At 44.6% G+C, this 19,006-nt stretch overlaps 2 protein-coding genes across 3 annotated transcripts; one reads left to right on the top strand and one right to left on the bottom strand.

Moving 5' to 3' along the window:
* Nucleotides 1-66: 66 nt before the first annotated feature.
* cwf19l1 (CWF19 like cell cycle control factor 1) lies at nucleotides 67-4,654 on the top strand. The gene is made up of 14 exons (XM_084701458.1): nucleotides 67-175; nucleotides 430-514; nucleotides 603-687; nucleotides 806-907; nucleotides 1,003-1,217; nucleotides 1,477-1,592; nucleotides 1,676-1,760; nucleotides 1,914-2,060; nucleotides 2,175-2,382; nucleotides 2,845-2,924; nucleotides 3,294-3,503; nucleotides 3,870-3,989; nucleotides 4,087-4,184; nucleotides 4,323-4,654. Exons 1-14 carry the CDS (start codon nucleotides 69-71, stop codon nucleotides 4,465-4,467), a joined length of 1,803 nt encoding a protein of 600 aa, XP_084557584.1. The 5' UTR covers nucleotides 67-68; the 3' UTR covers nucleotides 4,468-4,654.
* Nucleotides 4,655-4,741: 87 nt separating this feature from the next.
* Nucleotides 4,742-17,101, bottom strand: cd9b (CD9 molecule b). 2 transcript variants are annotated; one of them, XM_084701459.1, is made up of 8 exons: nucleotides 16,552-17,101; nucleotides 8,871-8,973; nucleotides 6,236-6,333; nucleotides 6,042-6,116; nucleotides 5,834-5,935; nucleotides 5,620-5,709; nucleotides 5,453-5,536; nucleotides 4,742-5,223 (listed from the first exon to the last, which is right to left on the bottom strand). In XM_084701459.1, the coding sequence occupies exons 1-8, from the start codon at nucleotides 16,618-16,620 to the stop codon at nucleotides 5,158-5,160; spliced, it is 687 nt and encodes a 228-aa protein (XP_084557585.1). In that variant the 5' UTR covers nucleotides 16,621-17,101; the 3' UTR covers nucleotides 4,742-5,157. The 2 variants fall into 2 exon arrangements, with proteins under 2 accessions (XP_084557585.1, XP_084557586.1); XM_084701460.1 differs by lacking the exon at nucleotides 16,552-17,101 and adding an exon at nucleotides 13,221-13,393.
* Nucleotides 17,102-19,006: the final 1,905 nt, after the last annotated feature.

The raw sequence follows: 19,006 nt of genomic DNA, 5'->3' as shown, positions 1-19,006 counted from the left end.
TCAGTTTCCAAGTAGGTGGAAATAAGAAGGAAGATATATGTCATGTGTTCCGTGTGAAAGGTAGTCGGATGGTTACAATAGCCGTACAGTTCAAGCTGTGTAGTGAAAATCAAACACGAGTTTATAAACATCAGTTGCGGATCAATAAGGGAATGGGAGAGCAGCCGTTGAGAGTGTAAGTTGAATTACCACCACTAGCTGGTTAAGTACCTTTATACAGGCGTATTGAGTGTGTGGGACGATTTTGTCTAGCTGGCTGAACCAAATAGCTCCTCCGAGGAGCTGTTCTCCTCTCTTTCTCACTTCTAACTTTCACAACTTCCCAATGAATTACAATAGCCTGTTTTCTCGGGGAAGCGTTTTGCATTCGTGCTTGGCGCTGTGTTGTCGCTCTGGTGTCGTCTAAGTGAACTAATTTATTCATTACAGGCTTGCATGTGGCGATGTGGTAGGACGAATCAACGCTCTCTTCAACCGTGTGCGGGCCATTCAGAAAAAGAGCGGCCAGTTTGATGTAAGTAAAATACCACGGAACGTTGTTGTGTCGTCTCTAACTTGCAAAAAAGATAACTAACGAATCACACTTCATTTTCTGTCTGCAGCTGCTGCTATGTGTAGGTGACTTCTTCGGCTCCTCGGCTGAGGCCGAGGCAGAATGGCAGGAGTTCAAATCTGGAGCAAAAAAAGGTAACAATTTCAGCAAACAAACGAAACACAAGCCATTTGAGTCAATCACAAGCTGTTCATGATGCACTTAAACTCAGTCGGCTGGTATCAGTAACGATGATCTCTTTTGTACCTGCAGCACCCATCCACACCTACATCCTTGGGGCAGCCAGCCAGGAAACAGTAAAGTACTTCCCCAGTGCAGATGGTTGTGAGCTGGCTGACAACATCACCTACCTGGGTAAAAATACTGGGCATGGGACACCTCTGTTGGCTTGTCCTATGTAAGGCTTCCCGAAGGACTGATCATCCTTATATGTGTGTGTGTTGTCTCAGGGCGCCGGGGTGTGTTCACGGGGGCGTCAGGGCTACAGATAGCATACGTGAGCGGGCGAGAGGCCCTCCAGGAGCCGGCTCCAGCGCACTGTTTCACCCCCAAAGACCTGGGCGCCCTCGTGGGTCCGCTGGCCAACAACACCAAGTTCAAGGGAGTGGACATCCTTCTCACCTCCCAGTGGCCCAAAGGCGTCTGGCAGTACGGAAACAACCCTGTAAGCAGCTGTTTTCATGCTATCTCTGTCAGTCATAAATCATAAAAGGCAGAAATGCCACCAAAAATGTGTACAAAAAAATGATAAAAAATTGCCATCTTCACACTTTACTACTGACTCCCGGGTTGTAGGGGAAGTCTGTGTGTGACAGTTTGTTGGCTTGTCTTTCATTTCCATCAAGGAAGAATTTCACCCAAGTCTCTGTGGTAATCGACCTGCAATTTGTCTACCCTTAATCAGGCCTTTCTTCGATTTGTAGGAGCTCAATACGAAGTTCTGTGGATCCAACTCCATCGCCAGCCTGGCTGACAAGCTGAAGCCTCGCTACCACTTTGCTGCCACTGAGGGAGTTCACTATGAGAGGCTGCCGTACAGGTGCGTTCTGTAGCAGGGCACAACACTTGGCCGGTCATATCGAGACGGTGTAGTGACTCATGTGTTTGTGTGTGTGCTTGAAGAAATCACGTGGTCCTTCAGGAGAACGCCCAGCACGTCAGCCGATTCATCTCCCTGGCCACCGTCAACAACCCCGCCAAGAAGAAGGTTTGCCCACTTCCTGCACCCGGCGATATCTCCCGCACAAATGTTGCGCAAGACACCACCATGGCACACGGGACATTGCCACCACGTTTACCTTACCACTCTCCCATAGGAACCATACTTGACCAACTCTTCATGTTTTCCCGTGCGCTGTAGTATCTGTACGCCTTCAGCATTGTGCCGTTGAAGAGCATGGACGCGGCGGAGCTGGTGAAGCAGCCCCAGGATGTGACGGAGAACCCCTACCGTCGGGTGGGGAGGGAGGAGGGGAGGAGACTCATCCCCGAGGCTACAGGGGAGGAGGTATGGACGGAGCGTTGACTTTTTTATTTATTTTTTTTTTTCACCTCTTTTTGCTGTCTGTCGCTCACTCTTTTGCTTACTCTGTCGTCGTCCGTCCCCTTCCTTGTTCCTCAGGAGCCGGCTTCCCAGTTCTTCTTTGACCTGAGCAAAAAGCAGGGCGGGGGGCACAGGGGCCGTGGCAGGAAGCGACCTTCGGACGAAGACGGGCGTGGCCAGGGACAGGCCTGGGACGGAGGCGACAGGCAGGGCCGGGGCCAGCCCCTGGAAGGGGACGGCCAGGCGTGGGGGAGAGACATGCCACCCAAACAGCCCCGCAGGCCCCGTGAGTGTGCCCCGAGTCGTGACGGTCAAGTGCCATGTCATACAAATTCACAGTGGCGCTAACCCTAACCACCCAGATATATTGTAAGAAAAGATTCCACCCGTTTTACTCAATGTTCCCTGTTGAGGCGGGAGAACGAGATTACAATGCTTATGTATCTTGTTTAAATAGCATAGCTTGTTTCATGTTTGGACGTGCCCGAGATCTGGCTTGACCACGTACCCAAGGTTTCTTCGATAATTTTAATTTGAATTTTCCTGCAGTGAGTTTTCTTGTCTTCCATGAGGGTTTAGGTTGGTTGAGGGGCAGTTCTATGGGCGTACGTGAAGCCCTCTGTGACATGCTTGCGTGTAAAAAGGGCTATACAAATACATTTTGATTTGATGCACCCATCAGTATGTGGGAGGAAGTACAGTCTAATCCCCCCCCCCCCCCCCCCCCTTCCCTTCTCGCTCTCCTCAGCCCAGCCCACTGGCCCCTGCTGGTTCTGTCTGGCCAGTCCTCAGGTGGAGAAACACCTGGTCATCAGCATTGGCACGCATGTGAGTACGCTGAGGGACTTGCACCAAAACACCCTGTTAAAGGGGGGTCAGATGGCTGAACGGTTAGGGAGTCGGGCTATTAATCAGAAGGTAGTTGGTTCGGTTCCCGGCCGTGCCAAATGACATTGTGTCCTTGGGAAAGGCACTTCACACTACTTGCCTCAGGGAGAATGTCCCTGTACTTACTGTAAGTTTCTCTGGATAAGAGCGTCTGCTAAATGATTAAATGTAAAGGTTTGAGGGGTAAAAAAAAAAAAAGTGTTTTGTTTGTTTGTTGTTGATAGAACTGAAGTTAAATCTAAAATCGATTGTCTCTCTTTCCCCCCTGCCTGGGATGGGATTTTGTCTGTGCGTGTGTCTTGTCCACAGTGTTATTTGGCCATGGCGAAGGGGGGTCTCACCCCGCAGCACATGCTGGTGCTGCCCATCGGCCACATCCAGGCTGTGGTGCACATGGGCCAGGAGGAGGTGGAGGAGCTGCAGCGCTACAAGGAGGCCGTCCGCAGCTTCTACAAGAGCAAGGGGCTTCGCTGCGTCGTGTTTGAGAGGAACTACCGCAGCCAGCACCTACAGCTGCAGGTAGACTCGGGCTTGTGGTGCGCGCTGACACACGAGGACACGCATAGAAACGCAGACAGGGACACGCATGCTAGTGCACGCAACAGACAGTGGCGGTCCGAGCACATTTGGCGCCCCGGGGCGAAGTTTATCACTTCCGCCCCCCAAACCCGCTTAAACGGACCGACAATGGGTGTGACCACACAAACGCACTACTTTTATTACGCCAGCAGAGGGCGCCAAACACATGTCTGACAATATCGCCCTCTTCTTCATGCCGCCCCGGGCGGCTGCAGGGTTCCCCGTGCCTAGAACCTCTACTGCTTACAGATACGATGCGGTGGACACACACACACTCGCCTAACCCGGTTAACCCCACCCCTCTAGGTTGTACCTGTACCCATGGACAAGTGCTCCTCTGAGGAAATAAAGGAGGCCTTCATGGTGCATGCTGAGGAGCAACACATAGAGATGATGGAGATCCCGGAACACACAGACCTCAAACAGGTACGCGCTCCAAGGCAACACCCGTAAGCCAACGCGTTCTCCCTCGCCGCCGTTACCTCGGTGTGCGCGCGCGCTTAATCTCTCGTCGTCCTATCAGATCGCTCCCCCTGGGACGCCCTACTTCTACGCGGAACTGGACTCGGGCGAGAAGCTCTACCACCGCATTCAGAAACACTTCCCTCTGCAGTTCGGCCGGTAAGCCATCCGTACACAGCTCGCTGGTCTTGAGGCCGCTAAGTAGCAGAAGGAGACTCGCCTATTCTGTCGACGAGGTCGAGTACAGGTGAGGTGTGAGATGTGGAAGACTAGACGTGTGTCCCGTGTCGTGCGTAGGGAGGTCCTGGCTAGCCAAGCCGTGCTGAACATTCCGGAGCGGGCAGACTGGAAGGAGTGCAAGCAGACGAGGGAGGAGGAGGACGAGTGCTGCAAACGGCTGCGAGACGACTTCCAGCCCTTCGACTTTGCCTTGGACGACTGAGGAAAACGCACGCGTGCGGGAGGAGAGTCTTTGTTTCTGGGTCGTCTACGGCATCCATGTTAAGCAAAATGAACTGAAACGGTGTCCTTGTTTTGTTATGTTTTCGGAGTACACAGCCCAATCTTTGTAAAGGTGTCCTGCTTTATTTTGTAAAAGGAAATTGATTAAACTCTTAATGTTTGGCAAATTTTCCTTGTGAAAAGGAAGGTTCCTACACCAGAGAGACATCCAAGTGCATTTATACTAGATAATCAAAACCAATTTGGAGGGGCACTCACATTAGTTTCCTTTTATTTGGCATTTGGAAGATGTACAACGATCTTTATTCATCAAAACGTCTGCATAAAAATCCACTGCTTATAAAATCATACTTCTCTTAAGTTAAAATACATGTAGCTTAAAGACAAAATGAGAGAGGCTCACACACACACGTTAGTAAAAAAACAAAAAAAACAATTCAACTGTGGCAAACATTGAAAGGCGTTATGCATCCTGAAGAGCTCGACAAAAAAAAAAATATGCTTCATACTCGACGCGGTAAGGGGTTCCACACCTTCAAAGGTGACCGGTTCCATCCAGTGTGGAGCTTGCGAGTGAGGTCATAGCAACCAACATTAAAACCTATTTGGAGACTGAAGCCAGGACGGACAACAGTTAGTTAAGGGGACGATTAAGGTTGTGTGCGTTTGTCTACATGATGTCCCGGGATCTCTTGATGGCACAGCACAACAGCATGCTGAAGATCATACCGAATATCTGCAGAGATGAAAAGGGAGTAAAAGTCAATCCAAAACGATGACATTGAAAACGGTTCCAGATCGTCAATGTCGCAGTCAGCTACCAAATCTCTCATGGCATTACACAGCAAGCACCATCATATCATACATCTAATGGCCAGTTGGGGAGAACACAATGTGGTGCACAACCTGAAATGTTATTGGCTAGAAACCACAATTCTGGGAGTTGATTGATAAAAGACGCTCACCATGATGACACCAATGCCGATGCCCACACCTCCGATAATGTGCAGTTTGGAGTTGAACATCTCATCGATGGCACTGGGACAACTCTGGAGAGATATGAGCTACGTCAACAACACAGTCTGACTGTAGAGTCCAGCTTTGAATAGAGCTCATCAACCATCTTTGTTACCGTGGTGATGAAGGCCTCCAGTCCCTCCTTCTTGGGGCAGGTGTCCCTGGCACTGTCGATCACAGTGCCTGTGATGCCGCAGCAGTTCAGCTGTGCTCCGGGGGGAAACGTGGACAAGACAGCTTTAGTTCTCCTTACCAGTCCGAGGGCTTTACCATAGAAAACAAAACTGCATTTCTGGTAGAAAATCGATCAGTTGCGTGAGAGAACTCACTCCAAAGTGGATTAGACGGAGTGTCTCCCTCAAGGCCTCTTGGTTCGTGGTCATATAGTTGTTGTAGGTCTGCTTGTAAAATTCGGTGATATCTTCCACTACCTGTGTGTAGAAATGGAGCGCGAGTGAGAGAGAGAAACGGTAAATCCACAACGGTGATGGGATAAACAGCATCACGGCAGGGATGCGAACATCCGGCCAAGCTCACCTTGTCTTTATTCGACAAACCCCATACCCCAGCAGCCACCTCCACGGCGAAAATGACCAACAGGAAGAAGAAGAACTGGAAGCAGAGGGAAGGGGGGAAGGGTAATGAGACTTTCAGCTATTCAAATAGTCTTTTAAATCGATGATGCAGCAGTTTATCCGATTGGTGAGGACCAACGAAATGAAGCTCCTCACCAATCCCAGCATGCACGGCGACTCTTTGAGGGCGCCACAGCAGCCTAGGAAGCCAACCACCATCATCAGAGCCCCCGCAGCGATGAGGATGTATACTCCTGAAAGACACACACACACACACACAAATGAAAGGAACCCCCAAACAGTCTGTCCAACCCAAATAATGACACATAAGCTCCCTCTACAGGACAACTGTGGTACTGGTCTCTAGGGTTACAGGCCAGGGTAGTTTACTGAGACCACAAGTGTGTTGTTTTTCTTGTCACAGGATGCAAGTGAGGTTATGAGTCATGCCTACACTGTCACAGAAGTGGCCTCCACCACAATTACACATGTCGGTTAACCCCAGCAACACTGATGACAATACCTACAAATACAAGCCCAATTCCTAAAACGTTGGGAGGCTGTGTAAAATAAAATACAATACAATGATTTGCCAGTCTCATCACGTTATTCACAATAGAACATGGAAACATATCAAATGTTTAAACTGATTACATTGACTTTTAAGGGAAAAGAGTAAGTCATTTTGAATTTGATGGCAGCAACACGTCTAAAAAAAATTGGGACGAGGCCATTTTGACCACAGTGTAGCATCACCTCATCCTTAGTCTGTATATGTCTGGGTACTGAAGAGACCAGTAGTTGGAGTTGTGGGAGAGGAATGTTGTCCCTTTTGTGTCTGATACAGGATTATTGCTGCTCAACGCGTCCCGGGTCTTCTTTGTCATATTTTTTGTTTCATGATCCACCAAATGTTTTTAACTGCTACACGGTCTGGACGCAGGCAGGCCAGTTCAGCACCCGGACTCTTTTACTTATGAAGCCATGCTGTTTTAACAGACGCAGTATGTGGTTTAACACTGTCTCTGGGAAATATGCAAGGTCTTCCCTGAAAAAGATGTCTGGATGTAAGCAAATGTTGCTCGAAAACCTGTATATACACCTTTTAGCATTGATGGTGCCTTTCCAGATGTGTAAGCTGCCCATTCTATAAGCACTAATGAACCCCCATACCATCAGAAATGCAGGATTAAAGATACTCTTTTTACACCCAATCATGTTACTGACCTGTTTGCAATTAACCTAGTTTGTTGCAAAATGTTCCCCCAGCTGTTTATTTTTAGCAACACTTTTTTCCCCCATCCTTTTATTGGCTGCGTCCTAATTTTTAGGTGTGTAGCAGCCATCAAAGTCCAAATCTTTTCCTTCAAATTGTACATTCCTTACGTTTAAACATTGGACACGTTTTCTTTGATCTCTTGTGAATTACATGACTTGAAGAGACTTGCAAATCATTGCTTTCGGTTTGTATTGACATTTTACACAGTGTCCGAACATTTTTGGAATTGGGGTTGTAGAACCCTTATCTATTCTCCACAGCTTCTCCCCTCACGGAAACCTGTGGTTAAGATGCTTGTCATTTCATACCGGGCCTCACTGGTCGACACGCCTACTGAATTTAGCAATCAGTCTCTGGCTGGAATGAGAGAAGGGAGGGAGACGGGGACGGTTCTCAAGTTGAGAGAATGAAGGACAGAAACAAAAGGAAGCACAATGATGTCCCTGTCCTTGAGCGAAGAAAGAAGGCTGTGTGTGTGGTGTTTTTCTTGTCACTGTGTGTGTGTGTGTGTGTGTACTGCCAGGCTGGAGGGCTGGCCCTGGTGTGGACAAACTGAGCCTCGACTGCTCTGCCGAAGGCACAGGACTGCTAGTATACATTCTGTCTCTCTCACTCACACACACACACACACACACACACACATAAAACACAGGCCATCTCAACATCTGCCTCCAAATAACGATGAGAACAGAGTTGGATTTGTCTGGCGTATCAACAAATCCCAGATTATCTGTGAAGTGTCCCTAGGTTTAGGGTTAGGATTAAATGTGTCACTTGACAAGAACAGGTCAGGGACAGGAAATCGATTGGGCTGCTTTGATGTAATGAAACCAGTCGGTTTTCTGAGGTCATCTCAAGTTTGTCACGCAGTTTTCAAGAGGAGTTTAGGGACAATTTGACAGAAGAAAATCAATGTATATATTCGGAGGCAACCACTTGAGTTTGTTTAGAATTCGTTCACAGTTGTGTTGATTTAATACAGCCAGTGGGAGTCCATATTTGTCCACTACTACATCGCTGGCTCCCTAGACCCCTCCCCTCCTGCTCAAATTACAGGGTGTTGCCCGTTCCCATGACAACCCACCCGACTCACAAAGAGGCGTTCTAAATTCCTTGACTCATGATTCCTCTTGACTCATGATTCCTCTTAACTTCCCACTTTGTTAATCTGCCGTGAGATCACAAACATTAGTAACAGGATCGAGGAGAGGAGTTTATAAAGAAACAAACAAAAAGGTTTTAAAGGTGTGATGAAGGGAGACTCAGGGTAGGGGTTCAAGTGCGACTTATGTCCTTTTATATAGAGGTGGAGGTAGACGTGTGTGGGGCTAGGAGGGTTGGGGGAAGGTTTCAGGGAAGCACGTGATGATGAGTCATTCAAGGGTTGGGGTTGAAGGGTTGCGTGGGTGAGTATGCATGTGTGTAGAGGTAGGTGTGTGTTAGGGGAAGTGGGGTTGGTTGGTGCTTGGGGGGGTTGGTGTAGGAGTGGCAAGAGCTGTAAGCTGTACTCACCGGTGAAGAAGACAGAGGGAGAGTCTTCTCCTTCAAAGAGCCCTGCAGTCTTAGTATCAAAGCGAAGCCACAATCCCACAGCCAGAACTCCGGTCCCTGCCAGCTGATCACACAACAAACACACAATTATTGGAATGTCACATGACCTTGTATCATGGGCGTATCTAGCCCTATGGCTGGAGCCCCCCCAAAAGTTTCACTAGCCCCCCCCCCCCCCCCCCCAAAAACCCTCTAAAACCCACTAGAGGACACTATTTAAAAGGATATTTTCACAAATGTATTCTGGGGGAACATGCCCCCAGACCCCCCTAGTTTTGCTGGGTCACAGGAAAAATAATAGGTTTTATCTAGGGGCTTAGTCCCCCCAAAAGTGGGAACCTAGATTTGCCCCTGCCTTGTATACTGCCTCTCCAGTCAGTAGAATCCTGTGAAACTGTATTCATTCATTGTTGATCTTATTTGTTGTATATAAAAATAAAAATACATCTGTAGTAACCTAATACTTGTGAAGTATTTAAGTACCATTGTGAAGACAATAAATAAACCTCAGAACTTCCTGATCACATGACAAAACGCCTTCAGTTCCTCCATCCAGTCGAATCCTATCGTGTTACAGGTCAGTCTCATTCAGTCTTTGTGAATATTCACAAAACCTCGAAGGAGGTCCATGCGACCAAGTCACAATCAGGTCTACATCGGCCTACTTGGCAACTCATTTGTGTCTAAATACATATCTATATTCTGATAAAGAAAAAGTAACTTAATGTATCATGAGGCAATATGTCAATATATATAATGTATCAATAGGCAATATGAGTGATTGGACGTGTGTTTGTTTATTCTCCCACAATGTCTGAACAAGCTGAAGAATGAAACCTAACAAGACTTAACAGATACTGTCCCCTGTAAACAGGCTGGAATAAATGGCAGCAGTTTAACCAGACAGACTAGGACTCCTCCAATACCACTTCAGGCAAACACATTTCTCTCACCCTCCAATTAAAGACAGCTCACATACATAGCTCAGTAAGAGGAAGTACATAATGTGAAAAAAGAATAAATGAATCACGAAACTAACTGCAAACTTTGTGGGGCTTTGTGTGTGTGTGACTGTATGATTGATAAGCATCCTGTTCGTCATTCTGTTCAGCCCATAGAAACGGACAGAGATGACAAAACAATGGCGTTGGTAACCATGTCCTCACATCCGTACATTTCCATGACATCACAGCAAGATTGCTGCTGACGTCTGTGCTTGTGAAACGTGATCCCCTACAAAACTGACACACGGCTGAAGAGCTGGACCATGTCACAAGATGCACCCCATGTCACAACATGCACCACACATCTGCCCACGCTGTCAGTACCCACACCACAACATTCCCACAAAACATGCATCTGCCCAGCAACTGGATATTGTGACCATACAGCAACAAAAAGATGCAGTTTCATTTTATTCATATAAAAAAAAAAATATATAAATATAAAAGCAGTGTGTGAAAAAGGTTTTAAAGACTTATTTGGGCATTTGTATCTGTAATAGGGCTGTTGACGTGACATGGCATTTTCACTGCCACAGCAGATGATAATACTTATTATGTTTGACCATTTATTGATTATGATAAAAATGAATGTCTGTGTTACATGGACTTTTATGAATACTGCGTTGCTATAAAAAATACATATAATATTGAGACAAATCTCAAAATGTTCCTATGGTGTGACTGTCTCAAGCATGAGGTGGTAAATTATAACTTGTATAATTTAAAAAGAAAAGCATACAAAATGTCGATTAAAACCAAAATAGGTCTAATTTTACAAGTGTCTATTTTAGTAAACATCATTTTCTTCATCCGTATATTTGTAAAAGTGTTGGAACTTGATACAATTTGTCACAGAAAACCATCTCCAACGGTGTGACGCCATATTTAAAATTGACAATTCCAAAACAACTTTATTTAGCTTAAGGATTCAATGTCTTGTTACTGAAGACCCCTGTGAAGCCCCTGACATCTTCACATTAAAGTTTATATTTCAGAATTGTTCAAATATGTAACTTTTCAGACCACTGAAGTGTTAAGTTTTGTTGTTCTTGGGACACCCCTAAAGTAGGCCATATATTTTTAAGGAAAAAAAACTGTATTAAGGTATAGAATTATGGAAATGTATGCAAATGGGACTTGCTAGCTGCTAATGACAGGTTAGTGAGGAAAAGCATGATCATTAACTGACACAAAAGGCTGAAATGTCCTTTGGTGTGACAGAAAAATGTTCACCGGTCTGATTTCTTATTTACTTAGAAGACATTTAAAGTGCAGTTCAGTGAAAATGTTCCAAAAAAAAAAAAAAAAATTACAATGTAGTGACCCCTTATATTTTCAAAAATAGCAGATCTCACAGGACATAATTACATGATTTGTCATAAAAAAAAAAAAGTTGATTTACAAAACCTACCCAATATCTCCAACTAACGTCCTGTGGCACGGTTAGCTGAGACAATAAACATGTTTCAAACTCTTCACCTAATCCCTGTCATTTGTGGGAAAGTACCCCTTTCCAAACTGAATAATTTAGCATGACTAATCATCATGTGTCTGGAACAAAATAAGTGTGTGGTCATACAACAACCCTCCTGGACTGCGTACACACACACACACTAAAACTACATTTGGCTGGCAAAATTCACTTCCATAAAATGTCATCAGTCTTCTTATGAAGATCTCAATAAATAGGTCCGATCAAGTTTTTCCAACTGGATACAAAGTGTGCTGAATTGCAACACTTTAGACACTGACACCATTCATTTAGTCAAGGACATAACTCAGGAAAATTCCAGCATTACTTTTGCCTTTGTCAGGCTGTCAGAATAATTTCAAAAGCACGCAGGTACCTGAACATTCCACACACACGCACGCACACACACACACGAGAGAGGGAGGGGATTTTGCTACAGATTCCCACTTTCTCAAGGGGAACCTTTTTACTAGCTCTCATTTCAAAAGCTGAAATCTGCTATCCAGTCATGACTATAAAAAGGTTTGTGTGGATGGGGATAGGGTGATGATAGCTCTTTCACTATCAGATAAGGTTTGACCAGGCTCAGACAGTTTTAGGAGTTTGCTTGTCCAGGTACAAATAACAGTATGGCAGAAATGTCATGCCAAAGGTTGTCAAAAAATGTACAAAATTAACATTTGTTCCAATAGCAGATACTTATCTAAAGAGAGGTGAAAAAAGTGTATAAAGTTGGCGCAACATATTTTTATCTCTACATATTTTTAGTTAGTTATCAACCTGCACCTACTTCCGGCAATTGTAGACCAGTTTCTGCTTCTTTGTACGCAAACTGTGACTATGTACACAGAAACTCCATCGTAAACAATGATTAGGCCAAGCTCGGCATAGCTATGTCTTTAGTAATGCTTGTGCTGTGTGTGTGTGTGTGTGTGTGCGTGTGAAAGAGAGAGATAAAGAGGATGACTGTGTTTGTGATTGCATTTTATAGACAAGGCCTTCATGTATGCAAGCAGATATCTAATCAGGAAAGGCAGACTAGGTCAGGAGGGTGACTAGTCAGGGTTACTAGATCAAACTCCTAACTGGTGTAATGGACTGGGATTTGTCTCATTAAATCAACAGGCTAATCCGGAAACACACACACACACACACAGTCAAGACACCTATTGAATCGGAATTGGGAGAGCATGTTCAGCCACATGCCCGGACCAGTTGGGAACATAGACACACTCCCAGAAGTGCTCAGCCACAGGTTCAGACCAAGCTGTGTGGCTCCTCAAGACCTGTCACAGAAGCTCTTTCTCCTCTCAGCAGACTACACACTAAGAGGCCAGTCTGAGAGGAGGATTAAATCAGCGGGCTGGGAAACTTGCCATCTGATCCACTTCTGTCTCTGACTGACCCCCCTCCCCCCCCATTGGCTACTCACAAACCGGTTCACTCCACTCCACCCCACCCCCCACCACCTTTTGCTAAACCACTCTGTCAGGTTTCCAGACAGAGTGACTGGTGATTAAATCCTAGGAGGTTATCTACCATTCAACGTCCATTTAATTTGGCAGTTGAGTTCAGTTCTGTTCTCTCCGTTTCCTGCCCCTCAGACCAGTTGTCTATCGAGAGTGAATGTGGTTTAACTGGTAGTAGGTGGAAACTGCTAACTCGCACCCATGTTTCTTTGCCTCACAAACTCAACCAACACAAGGAGCAAGTGTTAAACGCCCACACTGATTTTTTTTGTTGTCCAACTTGTCTAACTTCCATCTTCACACGTCCTAATACTAACATTCTCTCGCCAACTAGCCTTATAAAGAGGAAGAGAGAGAAAAAACCTACCCAGAATAAGAGGTTGAAAATGTAGATCAGGTACTTGATGCATTTCATGCCGCCAACGACTCCCATGGTGATGATTTAAAGCTGAGGTTTGTCCGGTGAGGAAAAAAATCTAAATGGGAGCTTTACCCTGGCAAACTAAACCTGAAGTCCTCACTTCTTCTTTAGGCAGTGCAGAAGACAGAGAGGGAGGGGGGAGGGGAGAGAGGGAGGGAACTAAAGGGGAGGGGGCATTTTTAGGGAGTCACACCCTCTTTTTACACACCTGGTCTTCAGTTATACAATCATGGGATGGGGGCGGGTGTGTGGTTTTGGATGGCGGGAAGTCATAAGAGGATGAGCAATATTCACGTATAACTGATACAACCTACAGACAACAGATAGCTCATTAATGCCAAAAACAAGGAATAAAATAATGTATATAATTTATTAATAGGTATAAATAAATGTATGTTTTACATACAATTGGGATATTAACATTTATGGATATAGTTAATTATGGAAACCATAATCTCCCCCTTGCTCCCCAAAAAGAAAATGTGTATGGTAAATCATTCTAATGTAGTACGTCATTATTCAATATGAACTTTGATGTATTCTGTGTCACATTAATAGCATTTACATGGATAGCATTTGCATAAACACTTTACAGCAGGACTGCCTTGTTGTCAAAAACATTATACTCTGTTTATAGACGAAATATAGTACAATATATTTGCTTTCTTCCAATTCCAAATAAAACTATTGAACTCTCCTCCCAGTCATATGCTAATGACCATGCCTCAGCAATATGTGTCCAGTCCGCGAAGACATTTGAAGCTGTTAAATCAATTGAAAACTAACACATGAATGTGCACTTTACGCGCTCATAGTACATTAGAAAGGGATAGAAGTTCAGACAAACTTTAAACATCTTATTTACTGATGCTTTTTTTTTGTTTGTTTAAAAAATGTGTGTGACAAAGATGACCCCTTAACTTAGATGGAGAAACAACTTGACAGGACGTTTAAATTCCCACTTCTGGGTTGCGGGCCCTGTTGTTTTTCAGAGAAGGTAACTCAAGCCCTCCTCTCCCTCTGGACTCAGAAAACAACAAAACGGCCTTTGTCCCTACGCGGACAGCCTTTCTTTCTCTCCCTGTCCGTTCTTTTCTCTCCTCCACCCACAGAAGGGCAGCAGGATATTAAAGTCAATAGAAACAGGCAGCAAGGAGGAGGTACACATGGTTTCTCTTGTGTTTTCCTCAATTCTGACAGTGCAGCTTATCCTTTCCCAGGCTGCCATATTTGTTATAATCTCCACAGAGATGTTGCCTGACAACAACAGGTGGTAAGAGCTCAAACAATATTATCAAAGTCACACACCCGTGGCAACGACCTGGGAAATATACACAGCAGATTTTAGGTGGATAAAGATAGGAGCCGATAGCAACAACGGACTATCAGGTCTCAGGTGTGTGGCTTCTGTACCATTTAGCATGAACAAAGCAGATGGGGCCAGTCCCCTCACATCCACACACACACACACAATATTTGCGTGGTATATGATGCTAATTATAATTTGATCCGACACTGCGTTGAATATATATGAATGGATCTTGAACATAGAATACTGAGGTAGCCTCCAATTCCATTGTAATTTATGCTCAATGGCTCCACCTGTTGGCGAGTGATGGCGTGTTTCTCCTGCAGCCGGGCCTATCTAGTCCCCAGCAGGTTTCAATACCTTTTTCTAAGATATGTTGGAGTATTGATTTCTAACATGGTGTTCATGAAGTGAATGTTTGGTAACTTGGCCGTTTCCCAGTGTCTCCAATAACGCACTTTCACTATATACTATAGATGCTGCAGCTTTTCTGACATTTAGCAAACAATCCGAAATGTAACCTGTTTGGGATGTACTAGGCTACTTTGTTATATCAAATCAAATGTATTTGTATAGCCCTTTTTACACGCAAGCATGTCACAGAGGGCTTCACATACGCCCATAGAACTGCCCCTCAACCAACCTAAACCCTCTAGGAAGACAAGGAAAAACTCCCAACGGGAGAAAAAATGGAAGAAACCTTGGGAGGAGCAATTCAGAGAGGGGTCCCCTCCTCCAGAGACGGTTGGTAAGAGAGAGGAGCAGAACACAAGCTAAACATAGTCACACAATGTCAATGGGTTTTGAAACACCAAAATCCATTGTTCGGCCATTGTATATCGCGTCTTAAACTGGCGCACTGGTTTGGTAGTAGGCTCAGTGTTACCGTTAATGCACCTCACTTGACGCCTTACCCTCACAAAAAGTTTCTCAAAGGGTCCAAATAGCCAGGGATTCATATTGGTATACATAATTAAAACTACTTTATATTTTATACTGATACTGAAATACTAATTCCCCCCACCACACACACACACAAACTACAATGCTGGAATACATTGGTTCAGATTGGTGGGCATCTGGAAAATAGGGGAGACCGGGGTTGGTTGGCAACCGGGGTTGGTTGGCACAGCATTTTTTGGTCCTTTTGAAAGTCATAGAAACAAAATTGTAACATCTAAATGTTTGCTTTTTGACCTACACTCATCTATGATGTTAAAACATCTGAAAGTGATGAAAATGGTGTCAGACAAAGATATTGGAAATGTGTTACGTGTAGTTAGACATAGGATTTTCATTGAATTATAGTTTAGACCACAATATTTAATTTGCTGCTGGTTAAAATATTCTAACATAAATGATGCCAGAGAAATAGGAAGACCGTCAAAAGTATGCCAACCAACCCTTGTCTCCCCCACACTAAACATGCAAGGTTAATGAAATTGGGGTTATGTCGGATGCTCAGTTTCATGTTACATGTTTAGTGTAATTCGTTGATACGTTGACCAAAAAATATATAATGACATGCACTTTAATGTTGGATACAGGATTTCTTCCCCAGAAACATATAGGGAATCATGGTAACCTATGGTGTCTGTAGTGCGCAGTTTTAAAGAAACGTAGACATGTAGGGTTATCAAAGGTTATCACTCGAAGTTATCCTCCGTAGCATGACAACTATAACGCGTCGCTCAACAGGTGTTCTGCAGCCAAGAAGATGGCTTAGATAAAAAAATAAAATGTTGTGTTTTGAGAAGGAAAACGCACATGTGATAGCTCACGTATGACAAAATCAACACGGCAACACATTCACTATTTAAAAAAATATAACTTGTATTCTAAAAAATTAAAACGTATAACATACAGGCTATATTCAGCAAAGTTGAAGGCAAGCATAGTTCCCCACTGTTATATCATAGCATTTACGTTTTGCACATCCTAAAGCAAACTAAAGTATGAAAGACTTACCCAAAAAACAAAATTGAAGACGAATAGCACATATTTAATGCACGACTCTCCACTCGTCAGGAACGCCATGTTGTTTGTCTGTTGTCCACTTTATGATGTGGCTGGAATGACTGAACAGCGAATTTGTGCTAAGCAATCTTTGACAGTTGCGGGGAATTGATCACTTCGATTCAAACTCATTCACTCTGCCCTGCAGTGTGCTTCGAATGCATTTGTAGTGGCGTGTAGCGCACTCCCACCTCAAGTGTGGTCGGTAGAGGAAAATGCTTGCTCTCTCTTTGTGCTTGGACCAAAGTTCACCGTATCTCTTTCCCGACTGAAAATTTTGTAATGGACCCTTTGAATCAATGCAGTGTGTTTGTGTGTCTGTGTTTGTTGAAGGCTCGACTGATTTACTCTGATGAGGCAGCTGGCTGTAATTAAGAGTCAGGATGAACTCGAGGGCTTAGCCTAAGTCCATGTGTCACCCTGTCTCTCCGAATCAGGTACACATCAGAAAAGGTGTTTTTCCTATAGACCCCCCATCTCACTGTCTATTTGTCTGTCTGTCGGTCCGCTACTCTGTCTCTGCTTGTTTTCCCTGTCTCTCTGAAGGCCTTGTGTTCCATTAAGGAGAATGACAGGGCCCGGGTGAGAATGTGACAGTTTTTTCCCCAAAACAAAGGCGTCATTGTGAGTGAAGTGTCTGATCAGCCCACTGCTACTGTTCCTGATGCACACATGGACAAACATATGCGAGTACACACACACACACACACACACACACACACACACACACACACACATACACACACACACACACACACTCTAACAATACAAGATGTCTCTGTTTCTGTCTCTCAAAATGCTTGCATGTGTGCGCGTTGCCTGTGAATTCGTAATATTTTGCCAAGTCAAGTTGATTCCTTTGCAATGCACTACAGATGATGACAAGGATGATAATAAACTGATTAAGAGTCATGAAATCAATGTTAATGGGAATATGGGTACCAGATGGCGCATAATCACACCAATGTTACGGTTCTGAACACCCAAAGGCTATTTCCCAGTTTCACTGATGAGGTCTGAGCGCTCTGAGCTGACAGTTAGGTTCTGGTTTGCGGGACAGAGACAGAGAGAGAAACATCGAGAGAGAGAAAGAGAGAGAGGGAGGAAGGGAAAGATAGAGAGGGAGAGGGGGAAAGAGAGACAGACAGACCGACAGGATGAAAGGCTGCGTGTGTTCGCTCTGAAACAACACGGGTCTTAACGAGCGCCGCTGCACCCCCTCTGTATAACGACAAAGACTCCCTTCAAAGGCCCCCACCCGGCTTGTGGGGTGATGCGAATTCTAGAAAGAGGCAGGAATTGTCAGGGCACGGTCATATAAGGAGAGGAAGGACTTAGGCCTATTTTCCACAGAAAGACATCCACAATTAAATGGGTTGAGGACGCCTCACGATTACCCCAAAATCGGTTTATAATCTGAAAAATGACAGTGGAGGAGCAGGAGCTGGAACTTGTAAGTTCAGCACGGAGAAATTGCAAATATGTACTAACCTCGACATGTTATCGTTGGGGAAAACCTTATCTTGTTTGATTTTATTTACTTAGTGGACACTTCCTGTATGGAACATAATTCGAAGTGTTAGAATGGGGGGTTCTACATGGGGTCCTACAGGGGCCAGTGCCCCTTTAGAAATGTCCCCCCCCGTGGCCCCCCTGAGCTGACTGAATAAAAATTAAAAAATTAAAAAATCGTTTTTCTTCTTGTAGTAGTCATCATGAACCGAGGAAGAGACATTGCAGCCTTTTTTGCCCCGTAAATAAAAAAGTTAGAGAAACATATCAAGGTATTGAGAGAGCTGAGGAGCTGGAAGAGGGAGAGCCAGAGCTGTTTGTATGATTTTAATGTAAAGTAAAATTAAAGTATTTAATGTTTAAATATCATTTGTTTCCGTTTTTTAATGTGCCCCTCTGATTAAACACTGGCACCACCCCCCTCTCCCCCCCCCCTAGTAAAATTTGTCTAGAACTGCCACTGAGAATAAGAATATTAATGACTTTACCAATCTGTCCATGCTGACATGAATACATTGTAGCCAGAATAATAATCTTTTGGTCAGATCATTTTATATCTTGACATGATCGAATCGATGTTAATCCAGAACGCTGTACTATCTCGCTGTACTACCACAGGAGGGCAGACCTTCTCCCAACACACAACAGATGTGGTGTCGCAGTCAACTTTAGTATCTGTAATACTGCACATGGCCACATGATGCCACTATATACAATCCCACTAGACTTGGAATGGTCTCAACAGGTCATAATGACAAGGTCGTCATCATAATACATATTGGGGGGACACATCCCCCCAATATTCAAATCTGGTCCACATATCCCCCCCAATATATTGATATAAAAATTATAAATGTGCTACGCTCCGACAGGCAACCACGCGCGCTGTCCGAAA

The sequence above is a fragment of the Hypomesus nipponensis genome, chromosome 7 (assembly GCF_054491055.1).
Source record: "Hypomesus nipponensis isolate SF chromosome 7, ASM5449105v1, whole genome shotgun sequence".
NCBI lineage: Eukaryota > Metazoa > Chordata > Actinopteri > Osmeriformes > Osmeridae > Hypomesus > Hypomesus nipponensis.
This window is presented reverse-complemented; position numbering and strand designations above follow the sequence as displayed.

Coding starts and splice junctions, on each gene's coding strand:
- cwf19l1 (XM_084701458.1), top strand. CDS start 69: ATGGTTACAATAGCCGTACAGTTCAAGCTGTGTAGTGAAAATCAAACA. Junction 1,593..1,675: donor TATGAGAGGCTGCCGTACAG/GTGCGTTCTGTA, acceptor GTGTGCTTGAAG/AAATCACGTGGTCCTTCAGG. Junction 2,383..2,844: donor CAAACAGCCCCGCAGGCCCC/GTGAGTGTGCCC, acceptor CGCTCTCCTCAG/CCCAGCCCACTGGCCCCTGC.
- cd9b (XM_084701459.1), bottom strand. CDS start 16,620: ATGGCGTTCCTGACGAGTGGAGAGTCGTGCATTAAATATGTGCTATTC. Junction 5,936..6,041: donor GTTTGTCGAATAAAGACAAG/GTGAGCTTGGCC, acceptor TTCTACACACAG/GTAGTGGAAGATATCACCGA. Junction 5,710..5,833: donor TCCGTCTAATCCACTTTGGA/GTGAGTTCTCTC, acceptor CCCGGAGCACAG/CTGAACTGCTGCGGCATCAC.